Below are 18,547 nucleotides of genomic sequence, written 5' to 3'. Positions count from 1 at the left end.
TCCGAACACCACCCTGGTCCCCAGAGGCCAGTTTCCGTCCGCACATCAATCTGTGTACATGAAACAGCTTCATGGATGCGCCTGCTTTGGTGGGGCAGAGGCTTGTTTTTAAATGCAGCAACCCGGTAAATGATAGGTTACAAAAGACTTCACCAGTGAAGGTAACTGCTTACGCATTTCACCCTATCAAAACTCAGGGATACTTTATTACTTAGGGTGAAATCTGGTCATACTGACATTGACGGCCTTTTGAAGGTCTTTTGAAGTTTTTGAAGTCCAAGGTCCTTTTGAAGTTTTTCCAGAACAGTTAGGCAAAGACACAGAGAAGACGAACGAATCCCTTCTACATTTAAATAGTCAAATATGCAACGAATGGTGAACGGCAGAGCCACCTTCCAGAAAATTAAAGCATTCACCACACCATTGCCTTATTACCTACACAGAGCTCCAGATAAGTTGTCTGCTGGGATGAACTTTGCCTCCTCATTTCCATCCTCACGTGGACATCTCAACTTGTAATCATTAACGAACTATCCCTGTAACGGCAGGGTGGCTGTACAGTCTGAATATCGTTCAGAGCTGCTTTGGGAAACGAGAAGTCACTGAAAATGTCCAGCAGGTATCACAAAGCAGCATCTGACGGCAATTTGGACCTCTTGAAAGAAGCCACTAGGAAAGACCTCAATACTTCAGATGAAGACGGGATGACACCCACCCTTCTGGCAGCATACCATGGGTATCTAGAAGCTCTGGAAGTCATATGTCGGAGGGGGTAAGTCAAGCCTCATTGCTTAAAGCGTGTGGCTGAAAAGTATAATTAGTGCGTCATTTTTCTAATGCCCTGATGACCTCAGATCCAAAAGGCTGAAAATCACGGTCATTTCTTTCAATGCATTGCCAAGACTGTTCCTCTTCATCTGCAATGGCCCAGAACCTGTGAGCAGGTCTGTACGTGCGGTCGGTGAAGCCGCATCGACATCAGCAGGACCACCTCATACATGGAGTCTGCAGGGAGCGGTTAGTAGGAGCAGGGCTCTGGGACCTCACCTCGCTGTAACGGAGAAGTTGGCCAACAGCCTTTGGTGATAACATAATTTTGAAACTGGCTCTAGGGAAATGCATTGTTTGAAACATTTTTAGCAAAAAATCTCTCCCATTTGCTTCCAAAGTGCAGTTAGTAGACACCTGCGAAGGTTCAATGCTTTCCAGAGGCAAGTCACAACCGATAGCTTTGAGACAGTAACATCCAAAATTGTTGTTTCTCTGCTTTTTAGAGTATTAGCAACTAACATGATGATAAAAATGATAATACTGTTTCAGAAGATGGGGTATCATACTTGCCAACCTGAAAAAAAACCAAGAAAAAAGTAAAGGAAGGTTTTCTACAGGTTTATTTTCTAATTGTGATATTTCTGTTTGGTATCATTTAAATGTACGATATGCTGAAAATGTATTATTGAAACAGTAACTACCTCCCCACCCTCCGTATTCGCTTGCTTGGAGCCTACCATTTAAGCTGTGATTCTGTAATAAGATCTAATAAAAGAAAATCTGCTCTTGTGTAGAGATACAGTTAATAAAATACTCTTTCTGGGCTGAGATGAAGATTAAGTTGACCTGTATTTTTAATCATACTAGTTTAAAGAAGATTGGAGGGAAAAGTTGAATAATTATTTGGATGTATCTGAGTTTTCTTTTCTTAAAAATAGAATTGAAAATATGGAATAAAAATAGGTTTTTCATAGATTTGCTTTATAGCTCATTGAGCTCAGGTGTGGCTGCCGTAACACAATAAAAAAGACCTTTGGACTGCATGGTTGTTGCTGTGTCCCCAGGAGAAGCAAAAAGAGATTGACAGTTTTTCCAACTTGTATAACTAAGGTAGCTCCAAGATCTAGAATCAATAAAGGTTTGTCCCTGAACGCCTAGAAGACAGAACAACTAGCTAAGGAAATAATTTTTTTCAAAATTTTAGTGAAAAATATGTCTTCTACCATATAAGTTGATAGAAGTCACAGAGGATGACATAAAGATCGGAATTTCTACATATTTGTTATTTAATGCATTTCTAACTCTTTCTTCCTAGAGGATAGCTTTGGGACAGTATTGCCCTCAAAATTTTCAAACATATGCATTCACCTCCACTTTAATCCAAGATTTCTTGACACGATCAGCAAGGTGGGGCTGTCAGAAACATGGAGGGAGTCTCACTGGTTTCTTGGGAGAAGCTGAATTTTGGAAGATGTTCAGTCTGTTCTGCAGTCAGTTAATGTTTTCTTGTGAGAAAGTATTTCAATTATGTTTAACAAATTCATCCTTTCCTTGAAGGGGTTTCCTGACAAAGGCATTGAGACGCAGGATGGTTTTCCTTAAAGTGGTTGCAGTTTTTAGGACTCTGAAGCTTGCAACACTTTCAGCCCTTGGAAAATGTAGCAATACTAACAATAAACTCTTTCATCTTGAAATAGTTTATCTTCCCAGGCATCAAGAGCTGTTTCCTCTGCTCGCTTTGCAGGTGCATGAATAAAAGCAAGACCAAGTAGCAGATCTGGTCTCTTTTGTGCGAGCCTCTTTCTTGGGAAAGCAGGGAAAAGAGGAGTATGAGAACCCAAAGTGGATGTCAAACCTTATCCAAAGTCCCACTGAGCTGGGAACAGACACTCTGGTTTGTCAATTGTTTGAGGCTCAAAGGCTGGCAGGCTCCACGGGGAAAAGAGACCACAAGCAGCTATGAAGGGACCTGGGGGAGGATGGATGACCTGGCACTCCCAAGGCTCAGGATAACGAAGCTTGTTCGCTAATGTGGGAGTTAAGGAATCCAGCACGCTTGGCCGCGGTCAGGCAGCTCCCCAGGCGGAGCCGCAAAAGCAGAAATATGTACACATGGCTTCCATATGTCTAAGTGGAGAAACTTTGATCCTCAGTTGCCACCTCCTCGTAGAAATGCCTGTGCTGTTGCAGCCTGGCATGCTCAGATTTGCCGTTGTTTCCTAACGCGAGCAGCAACATCTCAGCTCTGCGAGGACCCCCGACCTCTCTCTTGCCGTGGCATTTCAGGCTGAAGGATGTTGTCAGATTTGGCCCTCAACAAATATGTTAGTGCTTTTCTTCAGAGACACTCAGAGCCAGAGATCAATGCCTGAAGGAGATTTTGTGATAGCATGTACCATTTCATTCATAGTATAATCGCTGTGCAACGAATCTCCAAGACACAGAAATGCTTAAACTCCCACGAGCAGAAATTCTCCGTGTCAATTTGGCCCCTGGCTCTGAAGTTATTAAAGGGTGTGGGCTACTGTGTCTGCCTTGGTTATCAGCCACAGATGGCCCAAGCTCTGTTCTGAACCATTGCTAATGTTGATCCTGCCAAATATGAATTAAAAGATTCAAGCCGATTCTGATCTGCAGGCAGCAGTTCAGTGTGAAGTCAGTACAAGAGTTAAAAAGCAAGCAATAGTTTCCACTGGCTTTAAATTCAATTGAAAAGATGTGGTATTTTATTTTCAAATGAGCTTCTGATTTTCAAACCCCATGAGTAAAAGCAGCTTAAGAAGAACAAAAGAGCTGAAGAAAAACAACGGTATCTATCTGAGCTTAAATTAATAGCAATGGAGACAAATGTGTAATCAGGACTTTACTCCTAATCATTTACCTATACCTACCAAAAAAGTTACTGCATACGTTCATTAAGTATATATCACTGTGGCCAGTGAAGAAGTCTCATAATATTGTCCCTGCATTTGACATACAAAAGGGGAAAGTCACCAAAAAGCCTTCAGAATATTCCACCCAAAAGCTATTGAAACAATTTTGCCATTAATTCCAATGAGTAGAAGTTGAAGCCTGAGCCCACAGGCGGGCAGGAATTAGAGCTTATGCCACGCACGCAGCCAAACTCAGTGCTCGTGTAAGTAGGTGCAGCACCGTTCTAGAGGATGGAGCTAAGCTGACTCATTTTCATTGGGCTGTACTCCTCGTAGCAAAGCTGTGCTAAATATTTAGTATCTGTTCAGTCCACTGCAGTACTTGGGTACATCCAGCTCACTGTATGCTATTTTCCTTCCCAGAGGTGATCCGGACAAATGTGACATCTGGGGGAACACTCCTCTCCACCACGCTGCTTGCAACGGTCATATCCATTGTGTTTCTTTCTTGATCAACTTCGGTGCCAATATATTTGCTCTGGACAACGATCTCCGCACTCCCCTGGAGGTGGCTGCCAGCAGAGACCGCAACGAATGTGTCCGAATCCTGGACAAAGCTGCCACCGAGCAGAACATGCTGAACCCAAAGAAGGTCTCCAAACTCAAAGCGCAGGCCCAGAGGAATGTGGAGAAACAAATCAAGGAATGCGAGAAGCGCCAAGAGAAACACCAGCACGAAATGAACCGGAATTATATGAAAGAAAAGGTTGGTACAGTAAATTCTTCCAGAGGGACACACTCCAGAATAAAGTTGCCTAGTCTCTTTGCTTCAAATACAAGTCCTTTCTCCAAAAATCTGAAAGATACCTTCAAACTGAAAGCAAAAAAGACAGCTGACAGCACAAGAAGCCAGAGAACACAAAGCAATGACCAAGAGAATGGTACAGGTAGGAGAACTGTGATGCATTTGTTTGATGAGAAAGAGGAGGATGAATTACTGAATGACCTCGGAGAGAAAGGCTTTTCTGATAATGACAGTCAGCTCTCCATTTTTAAGCGGCCAGGTCTTGGCAAGATTGTATTTGGAAGGAATTTGGCTGCGGATGTAAACCCTGGAACTGTGTCTTCTGAGAAAGAAGACATAAGCTTTAAAATGTCCAGTGAGCTCTTTCAGTGTGAAAATGCTGAGAATGGCAGGGAAGATGATGCTGAAAATGGTGTTGATATCCCTTGGCATGAGGAAGAAGTAATCTGGGATGACGAGGAAGCAGAGAACACACCCCTTGAGGTATTTCTGGCATCACAGACACTGGATGAGTTTCTTCCAGTCTTCATGAGGGAAAAGATTGATTTAGATGCCCTGATGCTATGTTCTGATGAAGATCTACAGAGCATTCAGATGGAGCTTGGGCCGAGAAAGAAAGTCCTGAATGCCGTGAATAAAAGAAAACAAGCACTCAAGAAGGCTGGAAAGATTGTAGATACTTGCTTATAAATGAACATACCTGTTGCTGTCACCTGCACACTGATTCATTCTTTTCCTCTTTCCAAAGAGCACACAATTCTTTTCAGGCGTCTGCTAAAGCAAAAGGCAGAGAGGTTACCAATTGCTTTAGGAAGTACAGCAAGGACAAAGATTTTTCTCTTTGGATAGATGGCTGTGGTGCACAGATATTAATTCAAGTATATTCTGCCAAAAGGAAAGCATGTGAAGGTAAAAACCCAAAAGCTATAGATTAAAACCCTTTTCTCCCTGAACTGTTTATGGAGATTGGATTTTTTCTCATTGGAATTATTTAAATTCACTAAAATATTAGTGAAGGCCAGCCACACTACATTCCTTCATAAAGCACTTCCCTTCTTCTCCAAAACCACAATGCAAAGAGAATTCCCAAAGCTTGAGAGCTTTGAGTTTTCTCCATTTGCTTGTTAGATTGCTGCAAACCACCGTTCCTGGTACCGATCACACGTTAGGAATAGCATCCGAATCTTGATTTCAGCTATGGCTTATTGCCTTTAATAGCCTCTGAATGCAAGACTAATTTACAGCAAGTTTTGATTGTGTTCTTGTCAGTAAAGTGTTTTGCTACTGTAATGATATTAATTAAAAAATACATGAAGTACCCTGCCAAGAGAGGTTTGGTGTGAGCTGTATATTCTTTTCTCTCTCATTAGACTGGGCCCAGTTGCCAGCACCCAACAAGTCCTAAATGGCATCAAGACCACAATACTTTTAAGTACAAGAAGCTGAGGTTTTATTTTCAACATTCTTGATCTGTTTTGGTATATCCTCAGCTTGGTTCCTATAGGGTGCATTTGCCATGGGAAGTCCCAGAAACTAGGACTCTTACCACCCAGCATTTTCTGTTGGTTGTTGTCAGCTTCAGTCTGAAAACTGCCTGTAACACACACACTCAGCTCGTGGCAAGAAAATGAGACTGTGCTTCTGTGGAAGCTCCTGTTCTTTACAGTCTACCTGGAGGTATCCACAGCAGGCTTCCCATCCTTTCTCTCAGGCCTGCTCCCTTGGGAAGACAGCACTATCTGATATGAATTAATCACTCCTGTTCAGTTTTCTGAACCTAATAAGGTGCCTGTAGCAGCCTCGCTCTGCCAAAGATCTTAAGTTTTAAGAGGCACAATTATTAGCAGGACTTTTAACTTTAAATCTCTTTTTATAGCTTTCCATTAGTCAGCTATCACTTTTTCCTCAGGGGTATACTATGCATGCGGACACTATTCCTAGTTAATAACCTATTTTAACATGCTTCCTTTTTTCTACATCTTCTTCTTCTTACTTGGATTTGTTTGTTATAATTCCTTTTCTCGCCTGGGCTTTATACGGCATTCTTTCCTCCTTGGATTCCGTACTTCAGCAGGTCGCTATTTTCTTCTATTAAGCAGTCATCACATCAGCGTCCCGTTCTGCACAACCACGACTGCTGTGCTTAGCACAGTAATTAAATCAGACAGCATCCCCCCAGGTTCTGTGTTATTAACATGCTGGGTTGTTTTCATTTTGGCTAAGAAACTTCCAAATGTTTAACGAAGCAAGAAGGAAATGATGACTCTTACATATTTGAAGGCATATGATGCGTGGATTTTGAAGGGTCAAATCCTATCATTCTCAGTCTGGTTCTTTACCTGCCCAAACGCTTGTGACCTGCCCACAACACACCATCACAACATCAGACAGTGGTGCTGCTCACAAAGGACGTGTCCAATACCTGCCCTTACCACAGAACAGCTCCAGCAGTTCTGCGATAGGCCCCAAGTACCTCTAAATTGCACTGAGAATCTGCCCAGTTGCTGTGACCTCTGACAGCCAGAGGTAATGGCAGAGACTATCTGCACCTAAATTGTTTGACTCGGTTGTCACAAGCATCCAGCGTGTTTTGGCATGTCCTTAAGGTATCCACAGTAACTATGGACCTAGCAGAGACAGCACAAGATCTACAGGAAGGAGTTCCTTGTCCTTCTGGAACTGAGGAAGTCTCTACAGTCTAGAGACCAAGCAAGAAGTCCCAGAGCAACCCACATGACATTGTAGGCAACTGATTCAACCCCAATATATATATATCCTTTTAAAATAAATTTTAAAAATTAAGTGCAATAGTGCTAGGCCTTTTCTTGCAGGATGGTCCTGGAAATTGGCCTCTGAGATAAAGCAGCTGTGTGGAACAAGGGGAGGGGGGGCAGAAATAATAATGAGGAACATTCACATTTCAGTTTTTTCCACTTACGTACTTTGCTGTTTTCCAAATTTTATCACCAACCCCTTTGTTTCTTTTATAATTTGAAGTATTTAAATTAGTGAATCCCAGATCCGACTCCTTAGTAATAGTACAGTACAGTTCCATTGGAGACACTTTATGTATCACATGTGCAAACTTATAGCCCAGTCAAAACCCAAACGGTAAAACCATGGGATCTCACATGATCACAGCCCTGCCACGTACAGGATTCTCCTTCTTTAAGGATTTCATACTCTGCACTGGACAGATATCAAGAGGAGGGAATGTGCAGCATGGGAGTATCACAGTGGAGAAGAGCAGTCTCAATTTATTTTCCCCTTTAAATTCAGTGATCACATTTATTGAGAAAGTAGTCACTGTAACAACTTGAATACTTTCTTCCTGATCTTCAAAAATAAACAAAACCACCCAGAACAAAAGGAATGCACAACAAAATGAAAGTCAAATAAAGACAGCAGTATCTATTTAATTTTAACATAAATGCAAGTTACACAATTTCTTGAGACTCTGATTTGCAAGAGAAGGAAACATGAAAATTAAGGCTATTATTTCCCCTAAAAAAAAAAAAAAAAGAAAAAAATCTAAAGACAGCTTCCAAGCAACTCCCATTGTAATTGAATCGAATCCTCTTCATGAATTCAGAGGTACAATGCTGAAGCCAGGCTCCCTATTGCCCATGAAAGCCAAGAACACTGTGGGTTTCATAACGAGGTTTCTGGACTAGTTCCATCTACTTTTAAAGTGCATGGTCTGTAGAAAAGTACATGTGAAAATAAATTGTATTTGTCTTCTTCCCAAATACTACGTCTCACTTTAAATTACAAACCTTGTTTTACACAGGCACAGAACTGGGGTAATATTGTCATAAATAGTAAGTGCAAGTTACCATAGAGTTCTTGAATTTGGAACATTGATGGCTGTCACATTTGTCTCACACTAGTGGAGTTCTCCATTGCTGAAGTAACAAGCCAAGCCAACACATATATTTCTGAACACTTCAGAAATGACATAGAAGAAAAAACATATGTGAAAATAGTAATTTTGCTACAATAAAAAAATGCAAAAGCTTATAGAGAAATTTCTGTTCTTGTTTCTGCTGATACAAACAAGGTCCATGGCGTTAGACTTCTAGCCACAGAAACACATCTTTTGGCCCTATTCACTTACTGGTCTGGTACCCTTCCACACTAAAACTCTGCAAATTACAAACTCTGCCACTTACTACTTTTTTCCAACTAGTTTACACCAGGCTTATAACTTTTAGTATTATGTCACACCTGCACTGTACTCGCTAACCTCTTCTATACTTACTTATGCATCATCAAGGGCTTTAATGCTGCTTCTGAACCTCCTTCCTTTTGCTCTGCTGTATTCTACTGGCGTCAATATAGAATGACCATGTCACCTAACCCTTCCACAGATTGAAGAAACACTTAATAGCCTGCATGAAATAATATGCAAGTAGAAATAAAATTTCGTAAGGCATGACTCTAGCCTAAGACAAGAATTTGTTTCGAGGGCAATAGCTATTTTTCAGCAGATGCTCAATCTTTTGTAAGGCAGTTGCATAACAGCACAAAACTGGAACTTTTCCTTATGTAGAACATCACTGAGTTCTTCCGCCAAGAAAGGATCATGGAAATTCCTGTCCCAGCAAATACCCACTGGGATAAAAGAACAATTAGCAATCGATGCATAGTACTGCCAAGATGAAAATATTTGCCTACACTTAAGTTTATCCTATTGAAATCAATTTGCACGGTTCCAATCTCCGAGAAGCTTAGAAGAAGAACTTACAAACACCATAGATTAATAAAAAAAATCTCCCCACAGATTATAGATTAGAAGTTAAATCAGAACACATTTTTAGTACTCACATTTTGGATGACTCCTTGCAATAGGAAAATGGCAATATCCCACTTAGGGCCATACTAACGGAGGTATTGAGGGCAGTTTCCTCCCAGTTAAAAATGTACATAATATTAGCTCTGATTTTTTGCTCTTTAAGTCTTCCTGAGCTAGGTCTTTCACAAAACCAGACAGAAATCTAACTGTATGAAGGCATCATTATTTATATAAACTCCCACTCAGGAGTATGCTCTTAAATGGAAAACCATCGGGTGTGAGGGCAGAGAAGGGGGTTTGTGGGGGGTGAAAGTAAGGATGGTGACTTCCAGATCCCAGTCTGAGCTGGAAGGGAAGGGGTGGGCTGCATTCCCAGGAGAGACTGAAGATTAAGGCTACTGTCAGTGTAGCACAGAAACCCACAGCTGTGTTTAAAGTACCATCACAGGTAAATATGATGCCAGAGTCCATTCTCCAAATTGATATATTTTACTACAGTATGAATTGCCCCTCTAAAAGCATGAAATATACCCACAGACTTCTGTTACATAAATAATTAGAGAGGAAAGGGATTGATTCCAGAGCTCTACCAAAATATGTAAAAATAACCTATTAGTATCACTGCAAACATCTAATACTTGCCATTACATGAGATACATATATTACTAATACTGCAGGTATCTAATACTTGCCATTAGAAAACTGCAGAAATTAGTCTATTGCTGAAACTTTACTTTTCATTCTTGAATGTTCTAGAAGAGCCACATTCAGATAGGACTGGTGCCTTTCTTGTTAACAAAAGATACAAGGAAACTAAGTGCAAACAATTTTCTTGGCCTCGTTGGCATTGTAGACTTCTCTCTTTAGTTACCAGCTGACCATGAGTCATAAACAAATTTTGCTGCTACTGTATCTTCAACTGCCATCCCTGAAAAAGAATTAAAGTCACCTTCAAACCGTTCTTCAGCTGTAGAAAATAATTTAGCTTCAGAAGGGAACAGAAGGACTCAGGAAATCATCTAACTGGACAGCAACAGAAATCATTCCCCATCCCCAGCACCTAGTGTTACATTCAGAGTTTATAGCCATCATGTAACTGTTAGGTGTGCTATATGAAGTTAATAGTAGGAATCTAATTTTTGGTGTTCATATCACAACTTGGCCCCTTCAGATCTCTTTCCCCCAAACATCAACTCCAACCCCACAGTACACTGCCACATTGTCTGTAGGTCAGACAGACTTCAGAGGCATAACAGCAGGGCATTCGGTTTGGAGCTGTATTAATAAATGCTGCAGTCATGTATTGAACCATTGTGAAATGGAAAATGTACTTCTTCCTATTGTTTGTTTGCTTTCCTATCACTTTTCATTACATCAGTCCTGCTAGATAAATAAAAAAGGGAAATAAAAAGGCAAAATGCAAATCCCGTTCTAGTTTCTTCTAGACAGTGCATTGCCACTGCAGTTTTGAAGATGATCTGCAGCTTTCCCACACATGGGGGGCCTAACAAATAACAAGGCATTGTTTTCTGTCAGACTTGTACACAGGAGGGGTTGTTCTTACCCAGTGATTTAAACACTGTTGTTTTCTCAGGCAGGGCTGGTTTTGTACCCTTCAGTACCTCTCCCAGCTCAGCAAAAATCTCTGCCTGTAAAACAAATACACTTTTATACAAAAACATAACATCCATACATAGGTTAAAACTTTTTTCCTGAGTGACTTACAAAAGAAATAAACTATTACAGTTCTGCTATACCAGAACTGATTCTCTTTCAAAGCTGAAGTAGTTCAGTATTCAGACAAGTAATACAGAAACTGGGCAGAAATCAGAGGAGTGGAATGATTTTCAGAGAAAAAACAGCTGACAGACTTTCCTCAGTCAGTAAATTACAGTGGGTAGCTTGTTACGTATCCAACAAAACACATGGGGTTCCACACACCTTACTGTATCTGGACCTCTTACGTTAAACCTCAAAAGTGGAAACCATATTTGTTCTGCAAAAACATTAGAAGAGAAAAACACAAACCTCCATTAAACCTAAAAGAGCCCCTGCTGTCAAATTTCTGCAGATCGCTAACTGTCTGCTTGTCCATTCTCTAGCGGCCTGATGTCTGTCAATCTTCCCATAATACTTCAGTATGAAAGTTACAGGTTTTAACAAATAGATTGTAAAAATACTTAACATAACTACCAAACAGTGCAGGATACGTAGGTCTTTCAAAACCAGTATTTTGTTATTGGACACAAAGGTCAATGCTGAAAACACACTACTTTAATATGGTGCCATGTAATGGCTGATACAGAGGCTGCATGGTTTTGACATAGGCATACAGAAGCCTCAGTGTGAAACCAATTTATTTTTCAGCCTGTGCCTGGAAAGTGTTAACAACTATGTCTGATACTCTAAAAAGTTTCAGTGCAGCACATCATCAGTACCAACTCATTTCAAACACAAGCCAATTGCCACAAAAATCAAGTCCACAATTTAAGAAAGTCTTACCCCTGATAATATAACATCTCCTGATTCTGTAAGAGCAGCCTCTCTGGAATCCACATACAGAACAGAATTCTTCATTAGTTCATTATCAAGTTCTCTCCAGTCTGGTCTGCTTGCTCCAACAGCTAAGACAACAAAACTGGTGAATTTGGGAGGAACGCTTAAAACAACTTCCAACCACATTTTGTCGAAAAGACACGTGTGAGGTAACAACAGACATTATTATGGAAACGTGGAAATACAAACAATCCAAGGTTAGCACTGGAGACATACTGATTGATAAAACAACAAAAAAATAGAATGTGCCTGAGCAACTGGGAAAAAGCCTACATTTCTCTCAACCTGACCTCAGCTGCAATGCTGACATATACATGGCCTGTTTCTGTAAGGTGCTAACCCCCTACATTTCCACTGACATCAGTGAAGGATGACATTGGGTCCAACCCTCCAAATTACAGCTCATTTAAATGTACAGCATCCTTGACCTCTAGTCATGCAGATGCTGCTGCTGACAAAAGTCTCACACTCCCCATAAGCACAGCCAGAACAACTGGAATCAATTGGCCTTTGCATTTCAACCTGCTGGACCATTAAACTGTAGCTCTTCACGAAGCAGAAGGGAGCTTCTTTGCTGGCACTGTTTCCACATCTTTGGTACACCGGTCGGACTGCTCTTTCCAAATAATGCTGACAGAGAAGAGAAGAGGAAGTAGCTCTGCTTAGCCCTTCATCATCTCATCTTTACATTTCTTGTGTTGATATATGTGTAACTATGTACAGCTACAAAACAAACAAGCCTTTGCTAGGTACCTTGAAAATAACACCGATAAGTAACTGTGACATAATTACTCTGTTAGATTAAACTTCTATCACTGGTGATGCAACTCAAGGAAGATAATCTTAAGGTTATAAAGACAACTATTCTGCAGACAGAGTAAACTACTTCTATGACTGCCAAATTAACAGGGTTTTGCTGCTTTTTATTTTTTAAACAGAGTTAACTAATACCTAATACAGCTCCTCTGAAACATTCAATAGTTGTTTTGTCAGTAGAATATCCTTGTTCGCAGACTCCGGGTAGCTGAGGCATAGGAAAATCATCTCGCTTTGTCTGTTATCTCTTGTACCCTTGTCTTTCATCAGATCATTACCAAAGGCCCTGAAATTTATAGTCCTTTCATTTGATCCAGACTGTGTTTGTTATGCGTCTATTGAGGAAAAATAAGATTTGAAGAATCCCTCAATTATCCTGAACAGATGAGAACCAAAGTATTCTGCAGCAAAGGCTTGCCCATGCAGACAGAGAGTTCAATGTTAGTAATTAGGATTTTTAAACCTATAGCTTTCTATTATCTCCTTGCAGCTTTATAAGCAGTGCAAGTTGAGCAGGTCATGGATTTTCACTTATCTGGAGAAAGTGAAAACAAGGAGCTTAACTTTTTAAATATAGCAAGACCACTATCAACTTGTTATGGGCTAAAAAAGAAAAAAAACCCCAAACAAAACCAGTTATACTGTAGACAAATGCTTTTTTACAAGTGTCCAACTGTTACAGAATAATAAATTCCATGTTGCCTGAATGCCTCGTCAAACAGCACAAATGCCTCAATGGAGGGGGGAAAAAAAAAAGGCAAAGAAAGGAGAGGGGTCTTTGTGTACGTGTCGCCTCAGTGACTGTAGATCTTAATTGGTTTTGGTTGTACTTCTGGCTTCCATTCCGTGACAGAACACAGACAACAACATTCAAGGACAAAGGACTAAATTGAGTTTGAAAAATTGGTAGGATGCTGCTGGAATGTGGGACCTTCCTTTAAATTGTTCCCTTTGACAAGTCGCTTTTGTCTTATTACCATGCCATTTGGAAAGTGCACAAGGTCATCTGAACCAGGCCCACAATTAATAAAATAAGCAAATGTGGGCATTTCCAGAGGCTCCAAACAATAGTGTGGCAACATCATTACAAGGCAGAAGGGAGAAAAAAAAAAAAAAAGGGGGACAAAAAAAAAAGCCCCCCAAACCTCAGCATAATTAGAGGTCAAATTGTGAGGTTCTTAACTCAGTTATTGCATCTTTTTAACTCAAGTAAAACAAAACAAAACAAACAAAAAACCCAAACAAAAAATCCCCAATGAAGAACACCAAACAACATTAACAGCCCAAAAAGGAACAAATAGAGGAGCTTACAAAATTGGGTGAAGAAAAGATGACAACTACCAGGGAAACAGTAGAATGAGCAGGAATCACTTTGGAAATAACATGTTTGTATGGGTTATTTAAACAGAGAGCAAGGCGAGCATCAAGTGACAACATAGTAGGAAAGATGATGCACCACTAGGGAAAAAAGCATATCCCATGCTCTAGCAAACACCCAGTGATAGCATATGCAGAAGTTCTGGCTCCAGAAAACCAGGAAGACGGGGCTGGGAAACTGGTCCTCACTAAAGCGAAAAAGCCAAAATGGAAAGAACATTCATTCTGAGAGGCAGAGAGTACTGCTTTTCAACAGTTTTTGATGCTAAACAATGTGATAATAAATATATTCTTTAGAAGATGAGAACACAGCATACCATTGACATGGGCACCTGGTTTTACCCAGTCTCCAAATAAAATTGGTGTTGTTGCCATAGTGACTGTTATAATCACATCAGCCCCAGTAACTGCCTCCTGAGCAGAAGAGCAGACCTGCACTGGACCATTAACTGAATCAGCAAACTTCACCGCTTTCTCTTTGGTGCGATTCCATATCCTGACCTTCAAGGGGAAAAAAAGACACACACATTAGCTTGGCGAATTTCTCCTTGCTGAAACAGAACACAGTACCAGGTTTTCAGCAGATACTTATATGTATCCTAAATGGGGGTTCTTTCCCATTTAACTTTCTTGTCACACAAGTGACCAAATTTCATGTGCGTGTGCGGCTACATTTAAATGACTGTTTTGTTATGCCAGAATAACAGCTCCTTGTAGAGTTGTATTTATAAAATACAGCTATTTCTGATAAATGTATTTAATGGAAAGTGACAGAAAGCTCATCCAAGTATGGCATACACAGTAGGATTTCCTCGGAGAGAAAAGCCGTCTGAAACTTGACATTGTTTCCACCACCCCCCTTTTTTTTAAACCACCATTTGAGCAAGAAATTCTACAGGTGTTCAGAGTATTCTTGGGTTCTGTAAAAACAGAATAAAAATATGATTAATCCCTTAACTTCATTGGCTGTAGTATGGTTTATTTATACTAAGTGGTCCTGAAACATAACAGGGTACACCTGTTTTCCTCTATTAAGATGTGTCCATTACCTCTTTAAATGTGAACAGCTCCGTGAAGATATCGTAATGGCTATATGCTTGAACACCAGCTCCCAAAATGCAGAGCACTTCTGCAAAAGCTGGCATTAACAACTAAACAGTATCAAATACATAAAAAATAAATGTAAGCACAACATATTAACAGGTATGACAAATATATATCAAAATACTACAAAAGAAAGCAGTATCCTTAGTCCTTTTAAACAAAAAAAAGTTTTTATGCAAAAGCTAGGATTGATTCATATCAATATAAAACAATATTCAATTACTGCTATATATATATAGTTTTTAAAATGCAAAATCTAGCATCAATAGCACCAAAGTACATCACAGCTTGATTTGGTTTTGAATTGTCCGACTCTTGAAATTCAGACTTAACATGCAACAGTATGAGCCAATGCAAATTCTGGGGCCTCGGCACACTCTAATACAAGTATAATGTATTACACCTAGATGACTAACTAAGTGTAAAACCATAGTGTTGATGTTCTGTACTGGCTGAAAACAGGGCTCATAATACTGAAAGCTATCAGTACTGAAGTGGTAGCTGCGTGGGTAAACCCGTCCTGGTAGCCTCAAACTAAACCTTCTTTTTCAATTCCCTGAAGCCATAAATCATACCACAACCAGACCCTGGCATTGTAAAAGCCATGCTATGTATGCATCAGGTATTGTAAAAATAGGGATGGTTCTGAGGAACAAATATTAAAATTCAGTTCCATGATTGCTTTTGGTTTTCTGGTTTAGTTCTTCCCTGTGATTCCCCAGTACTTGGCAAAGGTGAAGAGAGGGCTGATGGAGTGCAGCCCAAAGCTATCCTTGTGTCTTGTTTATGCATTTGCTGTGGCCACTCGCTTCTGTATAAAAAGCTTTAGAATTGTCTAAGCTCTCAACACTTATTCTGCTGCAAATAAATTTTTAAAAAATCTCATTGATCCCATTTTTCAGTAGCAAAAACTCTTTTTAATGTTCCTTTCAAAGGCTCCAAAGCACTGATTTCAAAGGTTCCTTGCATAAAAGCATGGGTCTTTGAAAAGCAAATGCCATAAAGACGACAGGATGACAACTATGAGCTAAACTCAAACACTCCTGAACACTTCCCAAAACAGCAGACGACAATGAAGGATCTGATCTTAAAGTCTCTTCAGCAGCCAAGCTCCTTTGAGGCTAGCAGAGCCTTGACTGTGTCAAAACTGTCAGAACTGCCCAAGTGTAGAACGGCTGAGATGAATGAGGTCCTTTAACCTCATGTCCAAGGAATCCATTGTAAATTGTTCTGTCCCTTGGGCCAGGGGAAGCCCTTGGGGACAGGTTCTTCACTCCAATTTTATGTCAGTTTAGCTCTATTGCCATGGATAGAGACATGCTGGCATGAAGACTGACACTAATGAAGTGGTGAAATCAGCCTTCAGTCTGATGCAAAGCTGATGGGTGAAAAACAGAGCTCTGGCCCTCAGAGCTCTGCCTCATCCTTTGAGGCAAGGACTAAAACCCTGCTGTGCAATGGTCAGTGACTTGCTCTCCTCCCACTATTAGCAGCCCAACCAAATATAGTTTTAAAAAAGAATTCAGAACCAGCAATTTCCAACTGAAATTGAAACGATTTTTCAAAGCAACATACAGCAAGATACACCTCAACTGTCTTCAGACACTGAAGTTTATGGCTGTAGTCATAGTCATCTGGACATCTTCCAGTGACAAGAGAAATGGACAGACAGACAGACAGCTCTGAACAAGTCATCCATCTATCCCAAGCATCATCTATCTTAAGAGGACACACATTGCCCCCTGCAAATGTGCCTTTTTCCTCTTTCTCCAGGTCCAGTGCAACCCACCTGTCTTGGCCCAGCAGCAGAAAATGTACATCTAAACAAAACTGAATTTATCACTACAGCCACATCACCCAAAGCCGTACAGGAGGATGTTAAGACAAGCACAAAAGAAAGAAAATGTCAGAGGAAGACACCTCAGTAAATTCCCAGAAGAGTGTGCAGAACAAGCACAAAAACATAGCACAGATTCCTTCTCCAATCGCACACAAAGGGTTAAAGCCAGACATGACTCACTCAAAACAGAAAACTCCTATTTTAAGTTTTCTCTGAAGGTATGTATGTTATCATAAATGTAATTTAAAGCTGTATTTGATGAAAATTCACATACACTGAAAGCCATTTACATCATTTCTTCTAGTTATTTTATATATAATACCACTAAATCTGTCCCTATTTAGGAAACACAAGACATACCTTGGTAGCAATTGCAGAAACTGCAGCTGTTCGCTTTGCTGTAATGACACTGCCATCTAGGACCTTTTAAAAAAAACCAAAAGGTTCAAACAAACTGAAACGAACAGTGAAAATGTGAGTAAATACCAAACATTTCCATCCAATTTGTGAATTATGTGATATTACAAGGCACAGATAAAAACTAAAAGCTGGTAACTACTATTATAGCAACCACAAACCATATAAAACTCACATGTTTAAACTGGGCAGATTCTCTGTCTATTCCAGTTCTTCCATGTCATTCCACCAGCACAAATGGAAGTGAAAACTGGTCAGAGCTGAGCCATCCCTAACTCACACGACCCTTCATGTACTGCACTTCCCTGGCTCTCCAACACAGGGAATATATCGCAAGGTCGGTCAACTGCAATACTGCGCACTCCAGTAAGACCAGGGACCAAATGCAAGCTGGCACTGGTTCATGAGTCTGCACTGCCTTGGTCTGTACAAAGGATGGCAGGGAACTATGGAACTACTTTAATGTATATTGCACACAGTGGGGCACTCCTGCCGCAATGTGTATTAGCTACTGCGTACAAATGAATTATGGAGCTTCAAAAACTGACAGTTTTGGAGTAAAAGCCAAATGTAGTTTTCTTGACCATTTTTGGCCCTTTAATAATCATTATTACTAGAGTGTAATGCAAATGGTCAATATTCTTAAAAAATTCGTAAATCCTTTAAACAAAGATATAAAAAATCAGACCCTGAATACTAATTCCCTGCGATGCCCCTTGTAAGTGTCTCGATTTAGACTTAAGATGGTTCAAGATCAATTCTCTATTCAGAAAGGGGTTTTTTCTTTTCCTTTCAAATGCAAGGTAAACTTTTCCTGATCATTATCCTCTTCCAGTCACCCTGTGAGCCATCAGACTCTCTCCAAACCACAAGCAGCAGTGAACAGCCAGCAGAATACAGTTTAACATGTATGCAAGATAGAAGGCTTTAGGCCAAATCCTCATTTGGCACAAACACATTTTCATTGATGAGGTGGGTAAATTCAGGCCAGTTTACACAATCTCCAGCTTCTAACAATCAGCAGGGTGAACCGACGGAGCATGAACAGAGGGGAATGCAGAAACATACATGACACTCACAGCTTTTAAGGAACCATTTCTTGGGTCAAATAAGAGTACTGTCGCTTGGTGAGAAGGGACCGAGGAATCCTTCTTGTGCTCATAAAAAGTCACCAACTTGGTTGTCAGAGCGTC

General features: G+C 40.3%; 2 protein-coding genes across 2 annotated transcripts; one reads left to right on the top strand and one right to left on the bottom strand.

The window, feature by feature from the left end:
• The first annotated feature begins 608 nt into the window (after positions 1 to 608).
• ANKS4B (ankyrin repeat and sterile alpha motif domain containing 4B) lies at positions 609 to 5,139 on the top strand. The gene is made up of 2 exons (XM_010289504.1): positions 609 to 772; positions 4,068 to 5,139. The coding sequence occupies exons 1-2, from the start codon at positions 609 to 611 to the stop codon at positions 5,137 to 5,139; spliced, it is 1,236 nt and encodes a 411-aa protein (XP_010287806.1).
• A 4,968-nt stretch (positions 5,140 to 10,107) lies between these two features.
• Positions 10,108 to 18,544, bottom strand: CRYM (crystallin, mu; the record flags this gene model as incomplete). The annotated part of the gene is made up of 7 exons (XM_010289506.1): positions 10,108 to 10,172; positions 10,809 to 10,893; positions 11,747 to 11,868; positions 14,311 to 14,494; positions 15,043 to 15,144; positions 17,298 to 17,360; positions 18,434 to 18,544. Coding segments are annotated over 7 exons (732 nt in total), but the record flags the coding sequence as incomplete, so codon positions are not given.
• Between the last annotated feature and the right edge of the window lie 3 nt (positions 18,545 to 18,547).

This window comes from Phaethon lepturus, unplaced genomic scaffold (genome assembly GCF_000687285.1).
Source record: "Phaethon lepturus isolate BGI_N335 unplaced genomic scaffold, ASM68728v1 scaffold14756, whole genome shotgun sequence".
Lineage (NCBI taxonomy): Eukaryota > Metazoa > Chordata > Aves > Phaethontiformes > Phaethontidae > Phaethon > Phaethon lepturus.
The sequence above is the reverse complement of the archived record's forward strand: the minus strand, read 5'-3'. Positions and strand labels throughout refer to the sequence as shown.